General features: G+C 42.5%; 1 protein-coding gene across 2 annotated transcripts in view; it reads right to left on the bottom strand.

Annotated features, from left to right (window-relative positions):
- The window catches only part of PRKCE (protein kinase C epsilon), a 287,758-nt gene that overhangs the window by 23,124 nt on the left and 249,467 nt on the right, over positions 1-15,167 (bottom strand). For both annotated transcript variants that reach the window (XM_031504268.2, XM_031504267.2), the window contains exons 12-13: positions 9,506-9,644; positions 6,929-7,117 (exon numbers count right to left, since the gene is read on the bottom strand). In XM_031504268.2, the coding sequence (XP_031360128.1) occupies positions 6,929-7,117; positions 9,506-9,644 (328 nt within the window). The remainder of the gene's footprint in view (positions 1-6,928; positions 7,118-9,505; positions 9,645-15,167) is intronic.

The raw sequence follows: 15,167 nt of genomic DNA, 5'->3' as shown, positions 1-15,167 counted from the left end.
CCCCTCCCCCGTCCTCCTAAGCCCAGCCACGTGCTACGCCTGAGAGCACGAGGCTTGGGCATTCCTGAATTCTCCAATAAATCTCTTCCCCCAAGAGCAAGCTTCAGAGATCTCTGCCTCCCTACACCCCGACCGTGCAACAGGAGCCTACTCATCCCTCAACTGGCGCCCAACGTGGAAGAAAAAGGAATCCACGAATTTCGACACCTCCATGCACGGTAATTACCTGTGATAGCCTCCTCTTCGCTCTGAGCACAGGCTGTCGTTGCTAAGCAATGTAGAAGCCTTATCTCTTTAAAGTTTGCCGAGGCATTTTACCCTCGAGCACCACCGCCTGTAAATAGCCGGCTTTTGGAGCTCTTGGGACTGCCCGAGCAAGGAGCTGTTAGCTGGTGGCACGTGGCCACGTTAAGAGAGCGCACCGAGCACTGCCTAGCACTGCCTGCGCTGGAAGCCCCGAGGGGGGAGGTCTGAAGGTCCCGAGCACGGAAAAGCCGTCCGGAGAGACGCCCGGAGCTCTGAGGGGACCTGTGCAGAGTCCTGAGGAGAGGATCTCTGCTTTTGCGAATTTGAGGTGAGCTACACAGGTCTAAAATATGGGACAATCCCACTCTACCCAAGATAGAGATCTCTATAAGCAATTTAACCATCTTTTACGTAGTTATAACAGTAGTTTGCCTAAGAAAGAGTTAAAATCCCTTTTGGAATGGGTCCTGCCCCACTTCCCTCATGCGGATCGATCAGCCGCTTTTACCAAAGACTTCTGGGACTCAGTAGGTGATAGGCTTTTTATTGAGATTTCCAGGAGAGACGCCGTTGCTTGCAGGTTACTCCCAGCTTTTAGAGCCGTGGCCGAATTGTTCGTTCCGCGAAAGCCGGCCCCGGCCATGTGGCCGGCCCACGCGGCTGCTGACGGCGGCGCCGCGATCCCCTTCCGCCCCGCCCCACCCCCTCCCGCCGCGGCCCCGGCTGCAGCCGCCCCCCTGAGTGACGCGGTTCCCGCCGCCCCGGCCCCTGCGACCCCCCACCCAACCCCCGCGCCGCGCCGCCGGGCGCCGGCCCCCGCGGCCGCTTCCACCCCTGCTGCTTCCGCCGCGACCGCGACCCCACCCCCAACCGCCGCGGCTGCGCCGGCCCCCGCGACCACCCCCCGCACCCCCCCGATCCCCGCGCCGCGCCGCCTGCCGCCGGGCTCGGCGGCCCCCGCCGCGGCCGCTCCCGCCCCTCCCACCTCCGCCGCGACCTCACCCCCCACCGCCGCGATCAGCCCCGGCCCCGCCCCGCCCCCCGCGGCCGCCGCTCCTGTCCCGGCCCCCGCTGCCGCCCCGCCCCCCCTACTGGCCGCGGGGCTCGTGCCCGCCCCGGCTCCCCCCGAAACCCCCCTAGCAGCGGCTGTTGCTACTTTCGTTAGCTCCTTACAAAGCGCCTTCGCCGCGTTTCTACAAACGCTCGATCCGGCGATCACCGCCGCCGCTGCCTTGCCGCCGCTGCCCGCGCCGGGAGGGCGCTTGGCCACGCCCCCAATCCCGGACGTGCGGCAGGAAGCACCGGGAAGCCCGGTGCGCCCACCCCAGCCCGAGCCCCGGCCGTGGGGGGACACCCCGGGTCCCCGCGCCGCGACCCCGCCACCCCCCGCCCCCCGCAAACCCCCCCGCGGAACGTGCCCATCGTCAGCATGCTCCGGCGGGGCGGCAGACGCGGCCGCCATCTTTGTTCGGCCGGCGGACCACGTGGTGCGCCCCGCGCATGCGCAGTTCGCGGTGCCCCCGGTCCGGCCGGTCCCCGTCGCCTCTGCCGCGCCGCCGATGGAGCCTGCCACTCCCGCCGCGCCCCGTGCCGCGACCCCACCACCCCCCGCCTCCCGGCAACCCCCCCGCGGTGCGGGCCCAACATCAGACGGCTCCGGCGGGGCGGCAGACGCGGCCGCCATCTTGGTTCGGCCGGCGGACCACGTGGTGCGCCCCGCGAATGCGCGGTTCGCGGTGCCCCCGGTCTGGCCGGTTCCCGCCGCCTCTGCCGCGCCGCCGACGGAGCCCGCCGCTCCCCCCGCGCCCCGTGCCGCGGTCTGCGATCAGCCAGAACCCCCGAGCTCAGCGGCGGCGCCGGCAGAACCCCCGGAGCCGCCAGAAGGAGCCCCACCGCCGACGCCGGGGACCACCGAGTCGCTTCCGGGTTTGCCGCTAAAGCCCTCCGTGCCGGGTGCCCGCCCGGAACTCCGGCCAGCCGTGCAACAAGTTCTCGTCACCCCACCGCCGCCCCTACAGCCCCTGGATGCCCCCACTTCCTCTCCTAGGCTGCATCCACATTCCACAGCTGCAGCCTCAGCTTGGAGAGAGCCCTCCACATCCTCAAGTTTCTCCCATGAGCCTTTGCTGACAGTCTCCACTCCTGCCCCTCTGCCCCAGCTGTTGGCAGCTGCTGCATCTAATTCACAGCTTAGCATGCAGCCAGGGAAAGAGGAACAGCACCTGGCAGCTGCTTTGACGAGTACAGGATCCACGGAGAACTGTGCTACCCCTACCAGTACCACCCCTGCTGCCTCAGTTTCCCAGGATGCTCAGGGAATCATTGATGGCCTCCAACTGATGGACAGGCATATATCCAAGCCTCATGGTCCCAGAGAGTGGACGGCTGTCCCATCTCTGGACAAGAGAGAATTCCTAGTAGCGGCAGGAGATAGTTGCTTACCTTTCTCCTATGGTTACCAGCTGTTGGGGGGTACCATAGAAAAGACATCTAAAGCCCTAGAAAGCAGCTTATTAAAACAGAAAAGGGGAATATATAAGGCCACACCCCAAAATAGCTTCAACAAAGCCCCATATGCATACAATCTTTCAAATTGCTGTATAGGACAGCCTGACATGCCCATTTACAGACACTTTCTGAACAACAAAAAAGTAAAAATAAAAGTCTTGATCAAGACCTCAGTCACAGGACAAATAGAAAGCCCATGCAACCTCGTAACATGGGAGAGAGGGTTTGCTTGTGTCTCTACAGGCGAAGGACTCAGATGGACCCCGGCAAAGAATGTAAGGCCATACACCGAAATCTGGCAGTGCCCTCACCAGTGGCAGTGACTTTGCAGGTGCAAACCAAGAAGCAAGTGCTCAGATTTGAACTGTGCTAAGACGAGATGAAAACTACCTGCCAGAAACAATTCAAGACTATGGACATTTATTTTCACATACATGTTAATTTTGTACCCTTGTTACATTTGTTCTCTTATTTCAAATTTTTGTATTGAGATTTCACCTATAGGTTAACCAAAGACAAATGCCTGGGTAACTCTGGCCAAGACTGCAAGCTCTGATACCATATCTCTAACTGATACAAAGCTCTAATAGACTTTTTCAACCTAGTCAATTATAGAACCTTCCTCAAAAGATTTTAATAACACTACCTCAGTTAAATTCTTCCATTAGACTAAAGCAGTCAAAAGGTTAAAATGCTCAATCAGTAAAGAAATAAATGCCACCTCAATTTCAATTAATAATCTAGCTAAACAGTTTATCTGGAGGTTTGAGCTCTGCATCTTGGCTGAAGGAACTCTGTAGAGTAAGCTTGATTGTTTTAAGAGTAATAAGTATAGTTTCAGTACCAATATGTTATATACCCCAAGTTGTGCAAAAATAGTAATTAAGTCTGTATTTACCTTTTCAAAAGTTTAACGAAAAGGGGCAATTGTTGCAGAGGATAGATAGATACGATTGTTATTTTAGCTAGCCGGATGTCACTTCTACCCTTGGATGAATCATGGAGTGAAATGGACTCTTCCATCCCACCCCGCAAGAGATTGTGGTTCATCCCGCACCTCTGTACCTGCCCCTGAAGCATCGGAGTCTGTAACCCCATTGGCCCATGCCTTGTCCCAGCCCACCTAGGAACCCCTGAAAAGGGGGCTCCGAGCGGCCATCCGGCCTCTTGGCCCTCTCCTCTCTTGGCCCTCTCCTCCTCCTCTCTTGGACTTCCTCCCCCTCTGGGGCTTCCCCTCTCCTAAACCCTCCGTTTCTCTCTTCCCCTCCCCCGTCCTCCTAAGCCCAGCCACGTGCTACGCCTGAGAGCACGAGGCTTGGGCATTCCTGAATTCTCCAATAAATCTCTTCCCCCAAGAGCAAGCTTCAGAGATCTCTGCCTCCCTACACCCCGACCGTGCAACAGGAGCCTACTCATCCCTCAGTATCTACCATGCTTTATCTTTGTTTTAAACTGGAGACAGGGAAAGCATCTGGACATGTAACTTTTTAAGAAGCCCAGGACCTGACAATATGACTAGGCAGTCCAGTACAGTTTACTGCTGTACTTCACAAACCTCATGAAACTAAAAAAAGAATATATTTTAAGAATGAATACATAAACAAAAATATCATATGCATATATGAAGAAAAAATATCAAACTCCTAAAGGAGACATTTAATTGCATTAATTTAATCTCTTTTTATTTGTGAAGTAAAAGCTGACATTTATTCCCTGTTTATCACCACCATCAACACCGATGCAACTGTCAGGACAGATCACTCTGGTGAAGAAATGGAGTGACAGCCATAGCCATAAACCTTTTCATGGCTAAGGTGGGAACCTCTTTTTCTGAAAGAAGAAGCCTTTTAGGATCAGCATTCCTACTGACTTAAGTGATAACAGGACAAAATGCTGCTTAGCGCCTCAATCAAAGATCATTAAGCTCCCCAAATTTTGCTTCTTGAAATAAATCACACAGCTTAAAAACACAGTTCTGCTTCTGTTGCCAGAGACTGTAAAGTCTGTACACAGGGAACACACACTGTAGAGACAACATCTCTCCACTGCTTGGGAAGAAGCAGAGAGCCAATTTCAATGAAGAATTGTTTTCCTTACTACACAGGAAAGAATTTAAATAGTAATTCCTGCCAATTCACAGAGACAGGACTAATAAGATGTGTGGGTTTTCAGGAGATATGCAACATGCTGCCTTGTAATACTGAGCTTTAATATCATCCTCAGTGTTTTGATGGAAATAACAGGAAAACTGTTTCATCAGAAAAAAGGACAACATCGCCACTTAATACAAGAGAATGTCTTCTTACTAAACTTTCCCTACATGGTGCTTGAAGGACTGTAAAAATACACAGTTTTAAAAGAATAAAACTCATGTCTTGAAGCACAATGTGAGGAAACGAAGTGTTCCAAAGTTAATCCCTTGCTACTATTCAGCAGCAAAATACATAGACGCCTCTTTCTTTCCTCTGTTTTTCCTGTTCTTCATATAGACAAGTATCAGATGAAGAACACAACTTTCAAGCAGGTTTCACACCATACATGCATAGGCAGCAGGTTCCTAATCTTAAGGAAATGTGTTTTATTTATGGTGTAAATTGCCACAGCTCCATTAAATTGTATCAATTTATGCCTAAAAGGCTATGAGTACAGCATGATACAAATCACCATTCCTACTATCAAAATGTATATCCAGGAAAATAGTCTCAGAAAATTCTGTAAAAAAAGTCAGCTATAAAAGAAAATCCTCTGGATTCCAATGAAAATCAGATGTAGGTATGAAAACTGTCAACAACCTTTCCTTCACAATGTGCCAAAATAACCCGTGAGCCCTGGATATAAGCCTGAACTCTGCAGCTCAAGTCCATATATTTTAAATGCTGAAGTAAAATGATCAAAGGATCTGGAAACAGAAATGGATGCATGAAAGTATCATGTGAGCTAACAAAAAGTAGTCAGAAAGCTATCTGGGGGAGCAGGGAGAATAGTTATTAATTAATTACTACCAGCAGTAAAAAATCCTCTGAATGTAGCAAAAGAGATAGTTCAGCAAACACTTCTGAGAAGTTAACTTTGACTTCTGCTTTGAATCATTGCTAGAGCATCTCTCTTGCTCAGCTAGAATGATCCTGAAGATATTTTCATCAAAAGGTCAATATGAGAATTTCTGCATAATGTGCTGTCTGCTGGTGTTAAAATCATAATTTGTTTATGTTTTATATATAATTTCAAAACAACTCCATATGAAGACCTCTGCAGGATTTTACACTATCAGTTGCCTTCTTAATTGAAAGTCTCCCTTACTCCAGATATTGAAAGAAAAATATGTAGAAAGGCAGAAATTTTCCAGTTTCAAAGATGCTGGAAAAATGGAATAAATAAAAACCTAGTTATTTTTTTAAGCCAAAAATATTTCTTGGTGTTTCTGACTACTATGGGGATTGGCATACTGCTTCTGCTTCATTTTAGGATGACACTAGCACAGAAGAAAGAATTTATGTCAGTGTCATTCATAGGAATTAATGACTTTATAAACCTGACTTTATAAAGATAGTCTAAAAACTGAATTTGCCCAGTGGTATGTATTGGCTGCTTTAAAAAATTGTGACATTTGGTGACACAAGTTGCTGTCAAATCACCACTCATACTGAAATATCCCAATGAGAACAGAAACAATAACACTAAAGTACGACTGCTATCATGTGAACTATAAAATAGAACATGTGGCTGTAAATAAAGGGCTTTCAACCCATCTTGATGACAGGGGAAAAACGGCAAAGGGACAGAAAATTTTGTAAGTGGGTTAAATAAAAACATTGTTTCTTTAATTATGTAGTGCTTCTCCCACTCTATATATGGCATATAAAGTGTCAAAGTGATAGCACAGTTCTAGCTGGTTGTCTTTTCCCTGAAACATGAATCTGCAGTACACAGATTTATACAGTGTACAACTGCGTGGAATACAAACATTCTGTTCCTTTCCCACAAGTGGTGTAATTTATCCAAGGCCCCATTATCCTAACAGTGGCACTCTGAACTGTGCTTGAACTCCCAGTGGTGACTGCTCTCAACAACTTTCAGCAAATTCAATTTTAATCAAGGAAAAAACCCAACAAACCAACCCCCAAAAACCCATGAGGAAGAGGAGGAGGAGGAAGGCAAGTAATGGAAGACTCACTGCTTTTAAAATGCTGACAGCTTCTTTACTGAGCCAGACTGGATACAATACATCATCATGAAGGATGGATTCAAAGAGATCATCTTCATTGTCAGCTTCAAAGGGGGGTTGTCCAGCCATCATTTCATACATGAGAACACCCAGAGCCCACCAGTCCACGGATGGGCCATATTCTAGCTCCTGGAGGATCTAGTACAGAAAAAGAGATTGGATTGAAGAGACAAGAGAGACAACTGTCTCAGCTGCACTTTTGCTGTTTTAACATGATATAGCCCCTCTAGCCCCAGTGCCTAAGCAGGACTGAATCACACACTGATTTCAGTAACAGCAGGCAGGGTTTCTTCCCCATGCAATTTGCACTAACACAGCTAAGTGTCAACGAGATGTTGTTCTCAGAAGTACTGAGAGTTTATCAGTCCCTTGAGTAAATGACTATGCTTGTGAGCAAAAGAGCTGCATATCCTTCCAAGCTGTTTAAAGCAGGTCACACTATAGGGGAAAAAAGATCACATATACAAAACAGACTGGTGGAAAATGTGAAACATTTCCTTGTCTCTATCTTGAACAAAACAAACTGAACCAGCTTCTAATGCTGCAGAGAGATCATCTGAGAGATTTATTCTTGTCCTTTAGGTAGGGCTGAAGGAAGCCAAAAGCATTTTTGTTCAAGTTCCTTTTACTGCATTAAACCACTGTACAATACATGGTGTAGAATTCACTTTAATTGCACTTGCTTTCAGGAAAAACTGGCTACAACTTCTCATGTGGCACAAATTCAACCTTGTAGAAAATACCTTTAGCAGCAAGTAAGAGTTTAGCTGGATGAAGTTTTATAGGAGCACTTGGTGTTACAGAGCTACCAGGAACAAGTTTAATTCTTGTCTCCTTTTCACTGGAAAGAAGCTTGCAGTTTGGCTGCACTGGTTCAGCATGACAGGGAACCAGGGAAAGGAGAGTGGGTGCCTGATTAAGGTGAAGCTGGCTGCCTTAAAATGACTTGGAATGACAACAAATCCACCAGCTCCTTACACAACACTGCACAGTGCATTGAGAAATCCTGTGGTGAACTGCTTGGGCTTAGTGCTGTAGTGACATATAAAAAATGTATATAAATATAAATATAAATATAAATATAAATATAAATATAAATATAAATATAAATATAAATATAAATATAAATATAAATATAAATCCAACTTCAGCCTTAGCACAAAAACAGAACTGAGTTTAACACTTGGATACACACATCTGGATCCCATCCACATTCTTCATTGAAAGAAAATTATATTTTATAGGCACCAAATACAGAAAATTAGATATATACTTTTCAAGTGTTCTGGGAACTCTTTGGATACTACTGAAGAAAAGGAAATTAAAACATATCACCACAATGCAAGAGAAATAGAAGCAGGAGCTAAACTTCTGCAACAATGATGACAAATTGGAAGCCTCAGGAAAGTTCCTGGGTTGTTATGATTGCTTTATTTTCAGTAATAATTTTCAAATAGTTTGTCAAAGGACTCAATTAGTATACTGAATCAGAAAAAAATTCATACATAGCCAAAACTACCACAATGGTATTTCTTTTCTTTTAATGCTGGAATACTTTTCAAACTCCGTAAGACACACATTTATATAATGATAGTTTCAAGATGATTCACACCTTATCAGTTGTGCTACTGAAGTTGGACAGCCATGAACAACTCCATACTAACAGTATGGATTTATGATTTATTGACTCTAAGGAATAATAAATAACAGTTTTCCTCACTGCAAATTTATGTTTGATGAAAGACAAACCAACAACAACTTTTCCATTCAGCTTGCACACTGAATCTTCAAGTGGAAAGATGCACAGGTTACTAACTCAACTGAGCAGACAAAATCTGCCTGGCAAAATAACTGTTCAATACTGGTTCATTTTAGCCACTTTGAAATGCACCTCATAATATTAAAATCTAGAATATGTAAAAGCCACACTACTCTCAGCTATTTATTTTATCCAATGAACACCTTGAAATGTTGCCAACTAATATGCAGCATCTACACCTAGTTTCCATGTTTCTGTGCAATTCTATGAAGTAGCACAGGTATAGTAACTTTCACTCACAGATATTTTAAAAAATGGAAAAAAAAAAATATTCCCAAAAAGGCTATAGACAAAATGACACCAAACACATGGCTTCTTCTGTATTAATATGTTCTTTTAAACCTCACTAAAAAATAAAAATATTTTTATAACTACCTAAGATTACTAATATTGCAATAAAGTCTCATCTAGCACCTTAAAGACTGCTAAAATTCATCATAATGATGCTGATTCAGAAATGAATAAATTGAGAAGAATAACTTTAAATTTAGGAAAAAAATACTAGAAAAAACACTCCTATCATCAAGGAATAGTGCTTGTGAGCAGTAGAGTAACCATTTTCTGCAAGACTACCTAAGCACAACTGCAGCAGGGTCTAGTCTGCATCTTAAATGTTTTCATCTATGTGTAAAGACTGTCTAAAATTACACAGGTAACAGTCTGATTAATAAGAATATCTGTACTCTTAGTGCACTGCAAAAAAATACCTCTGGAGCTATATAGTCAGGTGTGCCACAAAATGTCGTGGTGGTCACTCCATTCAGAATCCCTTCTTTGCACATCCCAAAGTCAGCCAGTTTACAGTGGCCTTCTGCATCCAGAAGAATATTGTCCAGTTTCAGGTCCCTGAAATACAAAGGCCTCAAATTAAAACAACTCTCAAATTTTGATCATGTGCTCTTGAATTTCATAATAAACTATAGAATTTGACAAATAAATGGTTTCCCAAACCCCATTGAGAAACTGTCCTTCACTGCATGTGCATGAAAAGCTGGCAGCAGTCACTAAACAGACCTAATTAAAAGCAGTAAAATAAAGAAGCAGGCAATTACAAGCATTTTGTAAGACTAAGCTTTTGCTCTCTTTAGCGGCATAAAAGCACAGCTTTTATGTATTCGAGACAGCATCAGAAAAGTTTGGGAAAGATCTCAGTTTCTTGTTTCCTACCAATCTATCATTCTGTCAATGCGAAATAGGTCAATGAAGCTAGTCTCTATTTTTTCCATTAGCACTAAGCAAGGAGTACCAATTTATCCATAATCTAGCATATGGGTTCAGTGAATAGGTATTTTCAAACTTGGATTACTCTGAATTTGATTCTTAATGTATATTAGCAATTCAAAGTTCAGATAGCAATGAGAAGGAAGAAAAACAACATTCCCATCCTTGGGAGCACTGTTTTCTGCATCTTAAGCCTGCTCAAAAATAATAGCACAGGAATATTTCACATTCATTGTTAAACAACATATCTTAGCAGCTGTTTCTGATCATACAAATGTCTTTGTGTCAAAAACACACAATTGTCTGCTTTTAAAATTGGATCAAGTCAAAAAAAGGTTGAGAAAAGGATATCCATCTTTCCTGTCTTGCCCTCTGCATATTTTCTAAATATACTATTGATGGTTAATACATGTTCCAACACAATAGGTGCTAGGTACCATTTGACTTACCTGTCACTAGCCTTAGACTAAATAACAAAAGGATCTGGAAAGTCAGTGCATAAAAGAACTCTCACTTGCATGAACGTGCCCCCCCCCGCCTCCCCCCGCCAAGTAAAACCTCTTCATCATGTAGATATAATAATATAAACATAAAACAAAGGCAAAAAAAAATTCCCATGTATATTGCATGTGTATCAAAACAACATTTGCCTTTTATATTTCTGTATAGACTTTTAGGTATCTCTGATCTATATTAAAAATACATAGTATATTCAGATGTAAAATTGGTGAGAATCAAAAGCAGAACATGTATTTGCGTGACTTTGCCAACACATTCTGATCAGAATTCTTTTTCTTGAAATTACACAAATTTCCTTAGGTTGAATTGGTGAAAAAAAAAGAAATTGTGTATGTGTAGGCAAGTTCTAAATCAGAAAAGAAGAATAAAGTCCCATGTCAGCCTCTGTAAATTAATTTCACCCCAAAAACCTATGAAAAGATGCAGAGGTTTTTTGCAAAACTCCTTTATGCCACCAAATTTGACCTAAGTGATGGATGAGAAGTCTTCACACAACTCAGAGAATTTCTTCCAGAGAAATGTCTCCTTTTCAGATCCCAGCCTTCAAAAACACAGGCACCAAACATGGTGGAAGCATTGATTAAACAGCCCTTCCAAGGCTGCAGTATGTTAAGAGACTTTGTAGACATATCCAAGGCTACAGTATTCTGGGATTTCCACAGAAATGTTCCTTTCTGTCTCTCACACCAATTTCAGTAGGTGGATTTTAGTTTGTTTTTCTTTTTTATTTTGACACTTAAACGTTTTTTAACATGTTGGCCCATATATTCCTCAAGCAGGTACACAGGCCAACATAAAAATAAGCTATTTCTGGGACACAGTGGACTTGCTACTCAAGGTCTGCATAATCATTGCACATCTGCAATGATACATCTACAAAGCAGATACTGGGAAGCACTGGAGAACTTACTGTGCATGCAGAGATAGGTTGTGTTATGTACACATTACAAAGTGGTTTGTGTGTGTTAAACAAATCTGACATGGCACAACAAAGTCATATTTACCTCAGTAACAGTAAAACCACTACATAAACTAGCTTTGTCAGATGTGGGTTGTGTGGCTGAAGTACACTCTGTAGAAATGTTTATAGCAATCAATATCCCCTACATCACACTTCGCTATCTCTGGATCAGCTACGATGCTCTTGCAGGTCCTCAGTGGTCACCCATGTATGGCCCCTTGGAGCAGTCTGCATATTTTATTATTCCTTAAGGTCATTCATTTCAACAGTTCCTAAACAATCCAAGATCCAGCTGGCTGCAACATAAACCCCCTACATATAGCCATTTAAATCCTCAAGTAACCACCTCTTCCTACCTCTGGAAAGTGATTTGCAAGAATTGTCCAACATAATGCTAGGGCAAAGAGATATCAACAGCTTTGTGTCCCTCCCACAGGAAGTCAAAGAAACAAAACTAAGCTCCCTGTTTCAAACATCATGTGCCTTTCCAAAACTGCTCCTTTAGTGACTTAAAATTGCTACAATAAAAAAGATCTGCATTCAAACAGGACTATAGCAACACCTATAGAATGTGATCATCAGAGTAAGGCTCTTGCAGATTGAAGAAGGAAAAAAGATTGTAGCTGTAGCTTGTAACCTTCCAAATGCAGTGTTATCTTGGATGTTCTTTAACTAAGGAAGAATAGAAACTATATTTCAAGAAGTCAAGATGTTCAGATAAAGAAATCAAACTATAATTTTATTTGATGTAATCTTGGAACCACTTACAGCCACTATCACAACAGACTGTTAGAAAGAAGGTCATAATACATATAATTATGATAGGAAGTGAAGAAATTCGAGAAGCTGCTTAGAAAAATGGATCCACTTTATTAAATGTTTAAAATATTAAGCGTTTATGAGAAGACTCTAAAATTATGTCTTAACTCTGCAGGACTTCCCCGTGCAGGAAGGTGACACACTGAAATTGTTAGAACCTAATATAATTTAACTTTAATTTAATGCCATCCATATGGTAGCCATGAACTTGAATAGAGATGTAGTCAATAATCCAGGAAACTCCTAAGCTAAGAAAAACCTGAACAGCAATAAAACACTAAGGCACCACATACTGGATAAAGACAAGATACTCACCATTCTCTTTATTTCCTTAAGGATTTGTACAAGACACATAAATTAGAAATAAAAATTTAACCTGACAGTGGAAATACAGAATAAACAAACTGAGCCAAGAGAAAACTAGGAAGTGTCTAATTATTAAATTCTGACTACCTGCAAAGAGTGACAATGAAATTTTAAGCCTAACTGTAAAAGCACAGGTCAATTTAACTTTTTTACCATTTACCAAACTATAATCTTACTTGACAGAAGAATAACATCTGGGACCCCTTTATCAAGCCAAAACAGTGCAGTGAAGCCTATAAGCCTCTTCAAAACTCTGTTGAAGGCACTGAGGACATCAGCTTACTCACTCACGCAATAATGAAATGTAATACCAGTAGATTTGTGCTATCACAAAGTGCACCAGAGTTTCAAAAGAAATTTGGAAGAGGCTAAAACAACAGCAGTATGACTCCTGTCAAAGTACATATGGGAGGTTAAAAGGTAAGCTGGGAGTCTGCCAAAGTGCCAAATTCATAGTTAGCCCACAAGATTGTCATAGTCCATAAAAGCACTTGCAGCAAAAATTTTTCTGTCAATTTACAGTTGCCAGATTAAAAAAAAATTAGCCAGAAAAAACCTCCCAAAACCAAGAAACTTCACCAAATCCCTCTAATTCTGCAACTTTTGAAAAAGAAATATTAGTTAACTAAATTAATATGAGGGTAGGAATAGATAATGTGCTGTTTAACACCTCACAGGAAAAAAATACCACCCAACAACCAAAACATACGGAGTAAAGGAAACAAAAGGAAAAGGAAGAGAATAATAGTTGTCAGGGAAGCTCGTCTTTCCAGAGCAGCAGCCATATTGAAAAAAATTAAAACTTTAACTTTTAGACCCGTATTTCCCCAGAACTGTTCCAAGAAACAGCCCGCTCTCCTACTCCTCCAAAAGTAAAGTACACAGCCATATCTGGAATGTAAAATAATCTTCTGCACAGATTGTTCCATTCTGATCCATTCTGTCTTTTATTTCTTTCCTGGATTTAGTGCCAGTTGTCTACCTCTGAATAAGAACATACCAAATAATACAGTGTCAGATAGCTCAATGACAAAGGTCTATTAAATTCTTCATTTTCTCATTTTGCATTCTCTTTGTAGCAAGTAAGAAAGTCATCTGTGTCTGACAAAATGAGTTCCTACAACCTGAGTAACTAATTACATGCAACTGCAAACAACCCAACCAGTTAAGGCAGGAGAACGCTCAGATTTCTTGAATGCTGCAATGCTACATTAAGCTGTTTCTCTCCTTTGTTTTCCTGCCAAGATACTTTGTAGAGTCACTTCAGTTGACTTGCATGAAATGTTGTGGGTTGTTTTTTTTTCCTTTTTTTTTTTCCTTTTTTGGAAGGGGGGCAGGTTTTTCTGAGAAAGCTTTAAACAGAAATTTAAGCCTCGGTCTCTACTTCTGCATACCTGCCAGCATCACAATCATCTCAGAAGTTGGAATCACTGGTGGTATCTCAAGAAAGAATCAGGATTATGAGTTATGTTTGTGCAAGTTGGAACAGAAGAGCAGGCTGACTACAGGTAACCTGTGCAAAAACTTCTGTAACCCTCACTTCTTCCACATGTGAGTTTCATGAGACACTGGGTGCCTTGGCTTCCTCCAAAGGCTCAGTGGATGAGTATTTCATAAGACTGGGTGCTTAAAGTCCAAATCCCACTAGTAGCCAGAGATACAAGCATCTTGTGTGAGTGGCACTGTGTGTCACAAGTGTCATTTAGGTAACACAATTTTCTTGTTGAAAGTAAGGCAGTTAAACAATCAAGATGGGTTTGGACCAGTGCAGTCAGAAAGTTTGCCAAACATTACTAACAGTAGCCTTTCAACACAGTAAACAGCAATGACTAAATAAATATATATTTGAAGAACAAGATCAAGCAGCTGAGAAATACGATCACAAGCTGGCAAGCAACCACTTTACAGTGGCTACTTTACCACTTCTACTCTGACTGTTGATTGAGCAACACTTCACAGAAGGAAGCATAATAATTATTATGTACAAAAAAACAACATTGGAAGCAGGGATATTTATTTATAAGGTAAAAGTTAAATGAAGGATTGTACCTTACTAAACATCTATAAAACATCAGCATTGAGAAAGATTTGAAAGCAACAAAAGCCTAAAGTATAGAACTACAGATCAACCACTTTTTTTTGGTGACTTTCAACTGCAATAAACCCTTTCAATAGTGTATTTGAAATCACTGCCATTGTTCCCCTGCATGGGAAAATCTCGTCCTCTCTGCAGGCTTTAAATAGACAAAGTGTTCACACAAGAAACCACAGAAAGTAAAAAGGAAACTTCCTAGAACAACATGGAAAACTATCAGAATCATTCCCTAGTTACTAATGTTACTGAAATTCATAACTGAAGACAATATGATCATCATAGCAATTAGAAATTTCAACAAGATGATTTTTTTTATCTGTTTCATTAAGGTAAGACTTCTACATTCTTAGAATTACTTTCTTAGTTATTCAGTGATATCCAAGTTGCT

The sequence above is a fragment of the Lonchura striata genome, chromosome 3, assembly GCF_046129695.1.
Source record: "Lonchura striata isolate bLonStr1 chromosome 3, bLonStr1.mat, whole genome shotgun sequence".
NCBI classification, from domain to species: Eukaryota; Metazoa; Chordata; class Aves; order Passeriformes; family Estrildidae; genus Lonchura; species Lonchura striata.
Note: the sequence above shows the minus strand (reverse complement) of the source record. Positions and strands in the feature narration are given on the sequence as shown.